Consider the following 15,533-nt stretch of genomic DNA (forward strand, 5'->3'; position numbering starts at 1 on the left):
GAGTGGGCTCTCGGCCGGTCTGGAACAGGTCTGTTGGCCAGACGATGACAGTGCATGATACAGCTGGAGAGCCACCTGGATATGGAAACCTTAGACAGGGCCTTCCCCTGTCCCACAGGTCCGAAATTTACGAACAGCTGAGACATCTTCCAAAAATCCTTTGTGCATAACTCATAAAACTTCAAGGCACGAGCGATTCCCAGTGAATGCAATGCCCTTCCAGTAGGTGCAGAAGGGTTCAGATAGAAAACTGGCAGAACCAGAGGCTCGTTGAGATGGAACCCTGAAGGAACCTTTGGCACAAAGATGGGATGAGTCCGCAGCACTACCTTTGTAGCGTGGAAGGTCAAGTACGGCTCCTTGTAGAAGAGGACCTGGATATCCCAGACTCTCCTGGCCGATGTGATGGCCACCAGGAAAGCACTCTTCTACAAGAGAAATTTCAGAGAGGCCTGATGCATCAGTTCAAATGGAGACCCCACGAGTTTAGTCAAAACTACGTTGAGCTCCCAAGCTGGGGCAGGAGCCTTCACTGGCGGAAAAGTTCTGAAGAGGCTCTGGAACTCCTTGATAAGCCTGTGGGACTACAGGGAGGGCTTGCCTGGCACCCGGGTGCACTGGAATATGGCAGCCAGATGAACTTTGATGGAGGCTTCAGCTAGCCCAGCTTTGGCTAGCGAAAGCAGGTACAGGAGAAGCTGCAGAGCAGTTATCCGCAGAGGCGTAATCTTCTGAAGTCCTGCACCACAAGGAAGCGCTCCATGTTTGTCTAACAAGACAACAGAGGAAGCTCTAGCCTCGTTCAGCTTCTTCTTCCACTCCAGTGGCAGGAAATAGTGCCAAACTTCAGAGCTGCAGGAGGCAGGTGTGAGGTTTAGCGATGCTGGGTCGTAGTGCAGTATTGTTCCACTTTCCACAGAGGTGGTTGGGAAGTGGAGGCAGTCTGATGGACGGAACCACTGACAGATAGAGAATGTCTGGGTACCAAACCTGCCACGGATACGCCAGCGTAATGACAGTTATCCTGTAATGGCAACGTCCGAGTGTTGATCACATGTCAAAAAGGAGCGGAATCGGACGAAGACGTACACAAAGAGCCTGTCCCACGGGAATGAGGAGCCATCCCCCAGACTCCTTGGCTGAGGATATCTGCTGGCAAACATCTGGCATTTGGAGTGGTCAGCTGTTGCGAAGCGGTCGATCTGGGGAGGACCACACCTGTTGAAGAGACGAGACACCTCACTGGTTAAAATTCTCACTCGTGCAAGTCCGCAATGATGTTCTTGATGTCTGACAGGTGAAAGGACGAGGAACATGCCCTTAAGAATGGCCCAGTGCCACAGGGACTGGGCTTCCAGAGAGATAGCCGGTGAGCACGCCCCACCCTGATTTTGGATGTAGATCATGGTGGTGTCATCTGTGAAGTCCCGTACAACCTTCCCCTGGAGCTGAGGCTGGAATAACATGAGGGCCCAGAAGACCACACAGAGCTCTAGGACATCATGTACAAGTCTTTCTCCTCCAGGAGCCAGAGGCCTCGGCCGTGAGACTGTCCTGTGTGGACTCCTTAACCCTCTCTAGGGCGACGTCTGTTGTGACCGTGGCCTGGTACCGGTTGGATCCAAAAGGGAGATCCATCAGTGAGATGCGGGCGCACCGCCCACCATTGCAGAGCCTACAGGAATGTCCGACTGAGGGCGATCTTGTCTGGCCAAGTGCCTGTGACCTGTTTCCACCTGGTGCCTAGGAATTCCTGGAGAGGCTGCATCTGGAGCCTGAAAAGGGGACCAGATGGATAAAGGAAGACATCACACCCAACAGGCACTTGATGGACCAGACTACTGTGATGAACACGGCTGATCTTTCTCTAGGATGGCCTTCACCCTCTCCTCCGAAGAGGTTGCCAGACACGTGACTGTGTTGAGCTAGACCACCCATATTGCACCACGCATGACTTTGGATAATTGATAGAAAATCAGAGCATAGTCAGAAGGGGTCTGGTCTCTGCTGTGTGCTGTCGAATAAGCCAGTCATCCAGATAAGGATAGACGTGTATGACGGTGCAGCAGTGGTGCACCGCTGCCGGGGCCAAGCATTTTGGGAATACCCTTGGAGACGATTTCAGGCCAAAGGGCAGGGGCTTGAACTGGTAGTTCCGTCCTTGGACTATAAAAACGCAAGAACTTCTGATGTTTGCGATGAATGGGGATGTGAAAGTAAGCGTCCTCCAGGTCCAGAGTGGTCAGAAAATCCCCTTCCTGCAGCTAGTAGAGCACATAGTGCAATGTGACCATCCTGAACTTTTGGGACTTCAAGTATTTGTTTAGGCGTCGTAAGTCTAGGATCGGTCGCCACCTTCCTGACTTCTTCCGTACCAGCAAGTATGTGGAGTACACTCCGGAGCCCTCGAGGCACTGAGAAACTAGCTCTATTGTCCCTTTTCACAACATGGCCTGAACCTCCTGTAGCAGTTGGGCAATGTGAAGTTATTGATGCTCGTTTATCATTTATCATTATTATGCTTCATCTCCTCTCATAGTGAGACCCCCAGCTCTTTTTGCTGGACATCTGGACCTTTTTCTTTCAATCCTGAATAAGTGGAGCCTTTTTCCACTTTCATTCATTCTTGTGAGCCCTGTCTTTTGGAACTCTATTCTGTGTACTCTACCTTACCTGTACTATGGAGTCTGTTTGCGCCATAGCTTTTAAAGGCATCTGTGTTTTTACACCTGCAGCACACAGCGCCTTACGTGCAGTGTTGCTGGGGACCCTTAGGGTCCTCCTTTAAGATTTTTTTTTCTATATCCTCAAGTATATCTCTCCCAAAACTCTAGTCCGAAGGATTGGCACACCCCACCTTCAGTGGAGTGCCAAAGGGATACCTAGTATCTGCCTTCTCTCAGCTCTCTGCTCTGAACCCTTGGGTATCCCCGCCTAGGCTCCAGAGTGTCTTGGCAGGCAGGAAGTGGGGAGGAGTCTTCCAGCCCCCTGTCCTTTGTCTGCCAGAGTGCCTGAATGGGTCCAGCTTCCACAGAGGGTCTGGCTGTCCTGAATGGACAGCCAAACGCCCCTTTCTGTAAAATGCTGGGAGAGATTTCAAAGGCGTGTGTGCTGGAACGGTATAAAAGGTGAGGCTTCTGGAGTGAAAAGCAAGTTGACTACTGGAAGCTAAAGTAAGCGAAGAAGACGACGACCAGAGGCGCCAGCAGACCCTTTACAACACCGTGATGCAACCACTGCTGTCCTGACACTGTTTTCTGTGCGACAGAGGAGCTCCGAAGAGGACGACCCCTTCCCTTTGGCTGGTGGGAAGAACATGTCCCAAGAGGAACTTTAAAACAAGCCATCTCCCGAAGTCCTAGGAGTTTCCAGAGCTGCGGAACCCCAATACCAGGAGACTTGCTTGCTGCCCATTTCCAGTGTATCGTTGTGGAAAGGCCAAATGCATCCAAATATTTGCTGAACCCATAAGGACACTCCAGAGATCCGATCCAACTCGCCCAGACCCCCTCAGAGTGTGGGACTACATGAAGAGAGGAAGATTGACCGGCCTATCCGTGTCCTTTGTTGGTGCTGCAGAAAAGGCGCCAAAACTGCAGTTAGCCAAGAAGTGCCTGAAAGTCGTGTTACAGATCCTCTCTCAAGACTGCTGCTGAGAGATCCCATCCATTGTCCTGCCTTCTGTCATCAGACCAAGGAATCTGGAGGTCGGGTCCAGAGCTGCAACATCGCAGAGCATCCAGCACGAAAATTTTCGTCCAACCTAAGGTACTGTGGGGAAAAACGTATTGCTTACCGGATTCCAAGAAGTCGCTCCAGAGCGTTGGAGTGCATGTAGAGGTGTCCGGGGCAACCCCCTCTTACCTCAGACCCAAGCGACTTCTGGTGTCCCCCCTTCTTGAGTCTGTTTTAAGGTCTCCCTTGTTGGTTGTTATCTTGCTGCTGCAATACCACTAGAAACTGGATGAAATCCACAGGAACTCTTCGTAATTAGCTGATTGTCAAGACTGCAAGCCCTCTCCGAATGGCCTTTAGCTAGGGTTGCGTGTTTGGGCTTAAAGGATTTACTAGGCAAAGAACCTTAAACTAAGCTTATGTTACACTAACTAACCATTTTCCTCCCTTTAAGTGACCTTACTGTGTGTTTGCAGAGTAAATGTATTACCGCATAAACCATTGAAAACAGCATGAGCGTGCAGTAACGGATAATACGATAACATTGTCTTTTCCCTTTCTAACGTTGCTACACATGCAACCGCGAACAAACACAAAAGTGAAAGTGTCCTTTGAAGTGTATTATCAAGTATTCCTAAGTGTTCTCATAAAAACATCTGAAGTATTTAAAGTGATTCTGGTGTAAATATAATAAATATATACTTTTATATAATTATAAGTGTAAGTGCTTCTTTGTTGTGCCTGTCTAGCTAAGACTCAGTATACTTACCTACAGCTCACATCTTCCTCTTAAAATAAGCCTGACTACTCGGCCACCCTACCAAGGTCCTGAGCTAGTACAGACGGATATTAAGAGTTGGGGATCTACAAATCACCAGGATAGCTTACTAAAGTCCTACTACCAGTAGGAATTTAGGAAAACTCCCCTAACACACGACAGGAGGAATGCGAGGGCACCTTTCCGAAGCGTGCCCTTGCGGAAGAACATCCAGCACCCATTTGTCCATGGTGATCTTTCTCCACTGCTCAACAAAGTTCAAGAGCTGCACTCCCACTGGGATCAGAAATGTGTGGGTGCCTATCCACGGCCGGTTAGTCCTGCTTGGGTGTAGCTCTGGGAGCGGCCCCTGTAGGCTTCCTGGGAGAAGGAGCAGGAGGGTGGATAGTAGGGGCAGAGAACCCCTTGGAAGATCTAGAAACTCTCCCCTTCTGAGAACAAAAAGATGACCTCCTTTGCTGCAGGGTCCCCAGAAAGCATGCTGTCTCCCGTGTCGGTCTTAATGGGCTGGAGAATTTCATCCACTGCCTTCCCAAACAGGTTTCTCCATTGACAGGCATGTCTGCAACCTTGGACTACACGTCCTCTTGAAAGTTTGTGGCCTTCAGCCACCCCTGGCGTCGAAGGGTCACACCATTCCCTACCTGGCAGAACCCTGAGTCTGCTATGTCAAGCGCCACTGTAATGGTGTTATATGACGCCACCTCACTTTCCTGCAATAGGGCTAGGGCCTCAGCTTTCTTGTCATCAGGAAGGAAACATAGTTTAGGTCTGAGCTTGTACCAAAGCTCCCTGTTGCAACGAGACAGGATAGCGAGGGCTTTGGCGGCACTGATGGTGGAAGCTGCATTGTAGACAATGCGCTTGCCAAGAGCATCTAGCTTCTTGCTCTCCTCGTCCGAGGGCACCATGGACGAAGAAGAGGGGTTGATAGATTGTTTCCTGGTGGTGGCAGACACCACCGAGTCCGGAGAAGGCAGTGACCTGAGACACCTTTGAGCGGAGTCTGGGACCCGATATTTCTTCTCCAGACTGTTCCGCTTTGATGGTATGGTACTTGGAGTTTTCATAATGACCAATCCATCCCCCCAAATGTCGTTCAACAACGGAACCAACGCAAGAGTCTTCCTTGGGGTCTCGCATTGCTGAAAGAGGAAACCTTACTTCTTTTCTCGTTGGCAGGAAGTCCGATTGAGCCAGTAACTCCCCCACCCTACCAGAGTCTTTTGGGAAGGAGGCGACGACGGGGATCTGAAGAAGGGGTGCGCCACCGCTGAGGTCGTGGTCGGTATCGCTGACAGAGGCCTTGGAGATAAATAGACCCCTGGTGGTGTTGTCGTGAAGGTTGAAATGATGGTCGCTGCTGAACTATTCATCGATGAAGAGCTGATTTGAGTTGACGAGGAGGCCGTCAACAAGGTGGTTGTCTTGGTAGAAAAAGTGGTCATCAACAGGGCCAATGCAGACTAAAACGAGGGAGCCGCTGAAGGGCATCCCACAGGTCTGTCCTTCGCCGACTTTTCCTTTTGAAGACTTGTGCTTAGAAAGGGTTAGGGACTTCCTAGCAGACAGAGGGAAACCACCAGCCAGTAGGCTGACCATCGATGGAGCCAGCAACAGGGACCGACCCCTTCCCGAACTTGATCCTGCAGCCGCAGACCCCTTCGATGGAGCAGATGTAGCGTAGCATTTTGCCTTCTTTTGGATCTCCTCCGATGTAGCACGCTCATGGGACCTGCCAGTCCTGGATGAGGCATGACTGCGTCAGAGGCTTTCTCCGGTTTGATCCGAGCCACTAACCTCCGGTGGCGATCCTTCCTGGTCTTCAATGAGAATCCGCTGCAGATCTTGAAGCACAAGGTGCTGATCATTGCCAAAAATGTTCTTCAGGCCACATGAGACTCTTCTTAGCCACAGTGGAGATGGTCAAGGTGAGATGTAGGCACAAGCCTGGGCCAGTTGAAGTCACAGAGAGAAGATCCAATGTTGGAAAGAAGATCTTCACCGACAACGGGTCCCCACTGCCCATAGTGTCTGTGTGATGGAAGAAGAGATGGATAAAAACTATCGAACTTATCAAAAAAACAGCAAAAAAAATCCACAATTTTTTCGATGAGCGATGCACAAGGACTACCAACACTAGCAAAGTGCAGTAAAAATCTAAAGATGGCCACCAGGGATGAAGCCGAGGATGATGAGTGTCATTTGCTGGGCCAAATATATGACCTAAAGGAAAATTATTGAATATAGAGGTGATGAGCAGTTTTCAGTCTAAAGCGAAACTGCTTTCTACCAAGGATTCACAGCCTGACGACGGGGATTAGTAAGGAGCAGGTGAATCCGTGCAACACCCCATGCTGGAGAAACTCAATCATATAATTGGGTTATACTCAATTTATACTCACATGGCTAACAGCACCAACACTTACCTTAAACACATGTTTTCTATCTATCATGCTAGAATGAGTGGTTTTATTAGTGTGGTCGAACCATCAATGAAATATTATCTTGAGCTCTTATGTAATGGCTAGGCGGCGTGTTAGCACTATAACAAACTTCCAAGTAAATACATTTGTCTTCTACATTTTTATTAAAAATAAACCGTCCATACCTGGATAAATTTTATTCAGCCGATCTGGATCAAACCGATTTCCAGAATTCTTAAGAAGAGCATTGATGATACGACATGACATTAATCTAGTCATCTTCGAATCTTCATCTAGCGTTGTAATCACATGTGGCATCAATATCTCTTGCACATGCCAAATCTGTAAATTAACAAATACAATAAAAAAAATATATAGTGCCATTCCGGTCCCTTCATGGTAAACTGCTTAGCTGCAGCATTTTCAATTAACGGTTTTCCAAATATTTTTCTTGAACATGAAATCGCCATTTTCTATGTAACGGATCAATCCCACGTAAAAAGATTGCACATCATTTTAATCAAAACTGGAATTAGTTGTACACCAATCATAAAATGCAAAGCCACAATAGATGAAGAAAACATGTCTTATTTAATCAAGTGCCAAAATGCTCTGCAGGATTGCCTGCATTTTATGCTTGAGGAAAAAGTACTTGCGAGGGATGAAAACACAAAAAGGATAGGGGATGACTAAACGCTGGAAAGATCTCATCACATGAGTTGCAGGGTATGGACTTTTCGTGGCAAAAGAGAATGGGCCTAATCACGAGTTGGGAACCCAGGCTAATAGTTTTACCGCCAACCGGTCCGGCGCTATTAGCGCCGGATCAAGCGTTGGGCAGTAATGGGTATTCCCCATTCCCCATTGCATCCTTTGGACCCAATGGGGCATTTTCGGTGCAATTAGAATGTGCCAATAGCGCCCTAAAATAGGCTTTAAGTTGGTGCATTTACCCCCAAGCTTGTAGCTGGGGTTAAATGCTGCCAGACTCCTGATTAGGTGGACACTTAAATGGGGCGGTGATAGCGTTACTGCCACATTTAAGGGCTACAGCTCAACTTGTGATGAAGCCCACTACCGTCAAAGAAAATGTTACGGCAATATGGGAAGCTTACTCAGAGTGGTTTCAGTTTATATTGTGTGTGGTTAATGGGGGAAATGGGTGAGGAGAGTGTGGGATATTCATGTTCACAACATGCAGATGAAAGAGAAAGAATTGATTGTATAATTTGTTAAAAACCTAATCAAAATAAAGTCTTAAAAGAAAGGATAGGTTACCTCCTTGATTATTAAATGGCAGTGCTAAAAGTGAAACAGGTGTATTATCAGTTTGTGCACTAATAGGAGCGTGTCCTCTTTGAGAAGTGTTTTTTAATCTCATCTCCTCAGGAATAAAGCACAAACGTAAAAGAAAAACTGTACATGTAACATTGGTAAGACTTAGAGGTCAGCAGTCAGTTTTCAATTCGAATTTTTATTCTCAACAACTGGGGAGGAGAGCCTATAAACTGAAAGGTTCTTCTTCCCCTCCCTAACTCTCCTTTGCCTGTTGGAGTCCTGACCAAGGATCCCCCTGGGATTTCCCTACAGTAGTGCGATTGGGAGAGTACCCCAAATGAACTGAATTTACCTTTGTTTTCTTATTCACTGTAGCATTTGTCTTTCTGTTGGTAAAGCCAACACTTGTTCTTCAATTTTAAAGACTTCTAACTCGTGGCAACAGGTACTTAATTGGGACTTTTTACTCTTGAGGCACTAAGAGCCTTATCTTATGAGGCAGGGTATTTGTTTGCATCACCTTTCTTCTGATTTTGATTCACTTTACTGGCTACAATCTTCTTTTATTGCTAAACAATTCTTTACTGTTTTTGTGGTAAAGAGTAAGTGATCTATAGTGAGATCACGGTGCGTGTGTGCGTGCGTGCGTGTGTATGTATATATGATACATTACTCACCGTAATCGCATTTCTGGTGGTTGTATTTGCTTAGAGTCACATGCTCTGCATAGTTCGACATCTAGTGGAAGTCGCCGAGTATTACAAGATTTGTTTTCGAAACTCAAAAACGGACATCAACAGGGCGTGATAAGTAATACTATCCCTAGTGTGACAATGAGGTTGCATGAGTTATAGCGCAAGTACAGATGTAGTAAAGCAGAAACTGAAAACCCCAGAAAAACATCAAAGCCTTCTACTCCAGTAGTGGAGGAAGGGTGGGCGCATGTGAATCTAAGCAGATACAAGCACCAGAAATATGATTACGGTGAGTAATGTATACCTTCTGCAGCTTGTGGATCTGCTTAGATCACATGCTCTGCATCGATTAGCGAGCAGTATCTGGAGAAGGTGGTCGGAAGTTAGACGGTACAGCGGCAAAGATGTTTTAGGACCAGTTGTCACGCCTGTGAATCTGCTTTAGAATGTGCGTCAATGCAGTAATGTTGTGTGAACTTCTGGATGGAACTCCATGTAGCAGCTTTGCATATGACGTCTAGAGGGATGGTTGCAATGAAAGCTAATGGAGCCCCTGTACCTGTGGTAGAGTGTGCCCTTGGTGTAAAAGGTAGAACCTTTTGGGATAGGGAATAGCAGAGTTGTATGCATGCGACTATCCATCTGAAGATGGCGCCCTTTGATATGTGATTACCTTCTCTACCAGGCGCTATGGAAACAATGAGTCGATCCGTTTACCTTGGGGGGTTTTGTTTTGCTCACATAGTACAAGACCGCCCTCCATACATCAAGTGTGTGGAGGCTTCTTTCTGCTGAGTTTGAAGGATTCTGAAAGAAGGTGGAAAGTTCGATGGACTGGTATACATGGAACTTTGAAATGAACTTCGGTGAAAACCTAGGATGTGTCCGGAGGACAACCATGTCCTTGTGTATGATGTAAAAGGGGTCTTAAAGAGTAAGTGATCTATAGTGAGATAAAGCCTGTAGCTCACTCACTCGTCTTATGGAGGTGATAGCTACCTGGAATGCAGTTTTATAGATAAGATGCTTTAGGCTGGCCTTGTGCATAGGCTCTAAGGGAGGCCCCATGAGCTTGGAAAGCACAACACAGATCCCAACCCGGGGGAGGGTTGGAAATTTGGGGGGGTATAGCCTCTTCCCCCCTTCCATGAATGCCTTGATGACAGGGACTTTCCACCAAGCAACCTTGTTCTGTGAATTGGTGTAAGCTGATAGGGCCGCTAGATGTAACTTTAAGGAATTGAATACTAGGCCGGAGTCTAGTAAGTTTAGCATGTAGTGTAGAATGTTAGCTGGAGAACATTCTAATGTGTTTAGGGATTGTGATGTGCACCATATCACAAATCTTTTCCACTTATTAAAATAATAGTTCCTGGTGTTGGGTTTTCGTGCCTTCTTGAGGATATCCATACACCTACGTGGAAGGTTTAAGTGGCCAAACTCTATGACTTCAGGAGCCAAGCAGCCAAATTCATCGATTGTGGGCGTGGGAGGAGAGATGCCCCCTTGTGTTGTGTCAACATGTTGCACGGGCACAGGAGCTTAATTGTGTCACACATCGCCAGTTTGTGCAGATATGTAAACCAAGGCTGTCTCGCCCACGCATAGAGGCAACCAGGATTAGGGTTAGTTATTCCTGGTGCATCTTGTGCACTATCCTGCTCAGCAGTGGTGTCAGAGGAAAAGCGTAATCAAATTTCCCTGACCAGTTCATCCACAGGGTGTTCCCCTTGGACCCTGGCTGGGGAAACCTGGATGTGAAGTCTGGGCATTGAGCGATTAGCTTTGTGGTGCACAAGACTAGTGGGGGGTGACCCCAATATGAGAATATTCCGTCTAGGATATCTGTCGAGTTGCCACTTGTGCTCTTCTGGTAGAGGGTGTCTGCTTAACATGTCTGCCAGAGAATTGAGTTACACTGGAACATGTTGGGATGTTAGAAACATGCTCCGCTTGCGAGTCCACCTCCATATCTTCTGGGATTGTTTGGACAGACTTGGAGAGTGTGCCCCCCTGCTTGTTTAGATAGAACATGGGCGTGGTAATGTCTGTGAGCACCTGCACTGTCAGACCCTGGAGATGTTGCTCAAAAGCTTGACGAGCTTGAGGACTATTAAGAGCTCCAGGAAGTTGATATGTCTATGGGCAGTGGCGAGTGTCCACTGTTCGTGGGTCGCGTGGTGGAGGTAGTGTGCACCGTGCCCCCCAACCGGCAAGTGAGGCATCTGTAGTTAGGATTGCTTGGGCTAGTGGAGCGCAAAAAGGTTTTCCTTTTAACAGGGTGTCCTTAGACCACTAGCCAAGAGCCTGAACCAGGGTTTTCAAAACAACCACTAGATCGTCCCACTGTCTGCTTGCCTGAGACCACTGTTTCGCTAACCATTTGTGCATTGGACGCATGCGCAGGCATGCGTGAGGAACTAAATAAATGCAAGAGTTCACCCATCATCTCAAGCAAGTGCATTGCTATGAGTACCGTTATCTGGCGACCAACCTTGTATTGAGGTACCTGCAGCAGCATATTTCGTACTCTCTCGCTTGAGGGGAATGCTAGCTCCTCCTCTGTGTCTAGAATAGCCCCCAGAAATTGTTTTGTTTGGCTGGGGATTAGACTTGATTTTTTCTCGTTGATGGAGAAACCCAGATTGAAAAGAAGGTCTATAGCTTTTGTGTATTTAGTCTGCAAATTTGAGGAGATTCCAGTTAACCATTCTTCCAGATAAGGGTATACTGGGATGGACTTTCTGCACAGGTGTGCTGCCACTACTGCAAGCACCTTGGTGATAACTCTTGGTGCTGAGGCGATGCAGAATAGGAGTACTTTGAACTGGTAATGTACTCCCGCCAACTTTAAGAGCAGTTATTTTTTTCTGCACAGGGTGCATTGAAATATGAAAGTATGCATCTTTCATGTCTAAAGTCGCCATGTAGTCCCCCCGTTTCAGGAGTGGAATCACCTCCTGAAGCGTGGTCATGCGAAACTTCTGTGGGTTGACATACTTGCTTGCGGGGCACAGATCTAGTACTGGGCACATGTTAAGGTCTTTTTTTGGCACAAGGAAGTACGTTGAATAGATACCCTTGTTTACTGGGTTCGCCGGGACGATTTCTATTGCGTCCTTCTCGAGCAGTACCTTTATTTCCTACAGCACTATGGCCGTTTCTTCTGTGGTTCGTTTCTTCTGTCTTGGTGGGCGGTAAGGTGTTTTCTGAATCAACTCGATGCAGTACCTGCCCGCTAAAGTGGACAACACCCATTTGTCCGATGTTATTCCCTCCCATGCATGAGTGAATTGAGAGATTTGGCCTCCTACTCGAGTTGCATAGCAGGGGGCCTGAAACGGCGTGTCATTGTTCGGGAGGGGCTGAGCCTCTCCCAGGTGAAGTTCTTCCTCTACCTCTGTCTCTTTTATTCCCTTTTTGAAAGCTGGTCGAGAAACCCTGGTCTTGAGAGTTCGAAGACGGGGACTGTCCTCTCAGAGTAGCCCGAGGAAGGTTGACTGCTCTGTCCCCAAAATCATTTTGAATTTGGGGAACCCCACTGGGAATAAGGTCTGTTAGTCAGTTGCCCAAGGGACTTAAGAGCATCGCACTCCTCCTTGGCACTCTTTATGGTGTCCTCTACGGCCTTACAGAATAGGACGTTTGGTTCTAATGGCATGTTCAGGGATTTTGGGGTTGTTTTACCGAAGTCGAAATGTTCGAGGGAGAAAAGACCGAAGATCATTTTTTTGAAATAATCTTCGGTCTTTTCTCTCCAGAACATTACCAAGTTACCCATACCCCTACTCACACCCACACCCTACTTAACTTGCATTCCGTCTCGCTCTGTCCCTGCAACGCCTGTTCCCTTTCACTTCCGTGATCGGGAACCGGCGCTGCAGGGTCCTTTCCTTTTTTTAATCTTTTTTTAATCTTTTTTCCTTGTCGGGTCAGCTGCGGGGTGTGCCCCGCAGCCTTTTTTTTTTGTTTTGTTTAGTTTTTTTTCATTTTATTCCCCGCTGCCCTAGACCAAATTGAAGGTCGAACATTTGGTAGTACCTTCGTTAGAACTTTTGGTTGGGTAGGTCTTTTCAACTCTGTCTTTTTGGCCGAAACCTGTTCAGGAGGGTTGATTGGATCTCTAGCTTAAACCCTGACTGCCTAAGCCAGGCATGCCGCTTAATGAGGGTCTCTTTGGCTATGATGCGTCCCACGTTGTCTGCCGCATCAATATTTTTCTTCAGGATGCAGCTTGAGACTTGCTTGCCTTCTAAAAAAGTTTTAAGCAGTTGGGCCTTCAGTGGTTCTGGGATGGCACTTAGTTGCTGTTCAAGCTCGTCCCATTTGTGGCAGCTGAAACAGCTAACAAGGTTGTATTGTTGGCAATTCTTGTCTGGTACGCTGTAGAGGGAGCTACCTTTTTCCCAAATGTATACATCTTTTTACTCTTGTTGTCTGGCGGGGCCTCTGCCGATGCCAGGAGAGTGCCTGCCCTCTTTCTGGTGGTAGTAACTACCAGAGAATCCGGTTTGAGCTGGCCCCTAATGTACAGGGGATCAGTGGGTGCTGGCCTGAACAACTTTTCTATACTTGGGTTAACCGTCTTGTAAGACTAGGTGTTAAGAGGGATGGTTGAATACGTCTCTGTATTGATTGTAAGAGAGGTATGAATTGCGTGGCTGCATTTTTGACCCCCACAATGTTTTCCACAAAGTACTTATCAGCTTGTGTCTCCTCCGTGTCAATGTTGAAATGTTGTGCCGCCCTCAGTAACAATTTGTTATAATGCAGTTGGTTGTGAACCGGCGAATCTGCAACCGGCTGGTCCTGATGATCGGGTGACAGTACTACATAAATGTCGTCATCGTAGTATTGTTCTTGATCCTGGCTATAGAGGGCCCCCCCCCACCCCGATACCATGCTTGGTCATAATATGGGTTTCGCAATGGGTCTTGATATTGAGAACTGTCTGGGTGTGCCGAGGCCGGAGTGCCTAGAACAGAGGTGCCGGGTTGTGGCTCGAGGCAGGTTTTCTTGGCAGGGCATGGCTCTGCTGATGCCCCTGGCTGCGAGGCATCTCTGAGTAATGTTAACTGATCTGGCTGTCTGTCCATAAAGTCCTTGAATCGGGACATTCGCAAAAGATCTTTTTAAAATTGTTCTGGTGTACAAGGACATTCTGGTGGGAAGCCCAAGATGACAGGACCGTGGGAAGGGTTGACATCTCTAGTAGGGGTGGTTTTTGTGGGAAGACTGTCTTTATGGAGCATAGCCTCAGAGAGGGTGTCTAAGGGAGTGGAAGAGTGGAAGACTGTCTGGGTGGCCTTGGGAGTTAATGGCGTCGAAATTCTGTGTTTTTTCAGCAACCTTGCCTTTAGAAGAGATAACATGTTTTTGAATTAGCGCTTGTAAAAGATGCCTTTTCGACGCCTGTTCTTCGGCGTGCGAAACAAGGGTCTTTTTATGTGCGGTGTCCGAACCGACCTTTTGTTTCGGTTTTCGGGAGCCGTCAATAGGCGAAAGCATGCACAATGGCCCAGAGGACAGTGAGGAACCAGAGGCTTTATCCTCGGTCACTGCATGGGCCTCACCGCTCGACGGTGTCTTCGAGAGTCAGCCGCGGGCTATGTCTTTAGCGTGTTTATGCTTATGTGCCATGGCAGCCGGGTGTCTTCCCCATCACAGGACTGCCAACCTGCTTCTCGGAGTAGGGGGCCTGCATAGCATGAGCGGCCCAGCGTTTCGTCCACCGATCTGTTTGGGTTTTCAGACAGAAAAGCTGACAAGATTTACAGTGCTTTTCGTCGTGATCCCTCGGGAGACAGTGGTTGGACATGCGGTTGCGTGTCTTTCCAAAGAAATCTTCGACAGCAAGAGGGACAATTTAAATGGGGTTTTGTCCATTATGTATAAACGGGGTAGTTGGGCGAAAAGAAAAGAAAGGAGCAAATAGGAAAAACATCCTCTAAAAGGAGTCCGTATAGAGAACCTCCCCTTTCTCTCCCTACTGTACTGGGCCGAAGCCCAGAGAGGCCCGTAAGGCCGCGTCTGGGTGTCGATCAATCAGTCGTCGACGACAAAGTGGGTGTTTGTCAGGAGCGGTCAAGTGGATGGAGTAGTCGTGCGGCAAGGCGAACAATAAAGGAAAGAAAGACATTCTACCAATATAACTTTAGTAAATCAAAGACAACGGCCCAGAAGAGAACTCTACATTTGAGGCCAACTTTGATGGCGGAAAAAAAACAATCTGAGAGACCTCGACGCGTAAAGGTCCATGGGTACAGTACACGTCACATTAGGAATAGAATCACGCCCTGTCGATGTCCGTTTGCGTTTCGAAAACAAATCTTTTAATACTTTGCAACTTCCAGTAAATGTCGGACTATGCAGAGTATGTGATCTAAGCAGATCCACAAGCTCCCGAAATAAATATATATATGTGTGTGTTAGGCAGAATCCTGTGCAGTTCCCTTGGGGACCACTGCAAAAAGATTAAGACTACGGGGTAAGCAGTAAACCCAACTGGTAGCAGTCTGCACCCCCCAGGTTTACCTGGTAGCTGTGGCTGAGCAGTCAGACCTCTCTCAAGAAGAGTAAGGCAGTATATAGAGTATACACAATAGGGCTAAAAACACAGTGGAACAAGCAAACACTGACCAGAGCTTTGTATCAAAAGTATATAATTATTTATTTAACACA

General features: G+C 47.5%; 1 protein-coding gene across 1 annotated transcript in view; it reads right to left on the reverse strand.

Annotated features, from left to right (window-relative positions):
* The window catches only part of DNAAF5 (dynein axonemal assembly factor 5), a 629,742-nt gene that overhangs the window by 180,395 nt on the left and 433,814 nt on the right, over positions 1-15,533 (reverse strand). The window contains exon 11 of the mRNA XM_069647233.1: positions 7,065-7,221. Coding sequence (XP_069503334.1) covers positions 7,065-7,221 — 157 coding nt within the window. The remainder of the gene's footprint in view (positions 1-7,064; positions 7,222-15,533) is intronic.

Source organism: Ambystoma mexicanum, chromosome 2q, assembly GCF_040938575.1.
Source record: "Ambystoma mexicanum isolate Mex_15411 chromosome 2q, UKY_AmexF1_1, whole genome shotgun sequence".
Lineage (NCBI taxonomy): Eukaryota > Metazoa > Chordata > Amphibia > Caudata > Ambystomatidae > Ambystoma > Ambystoma mexicanum.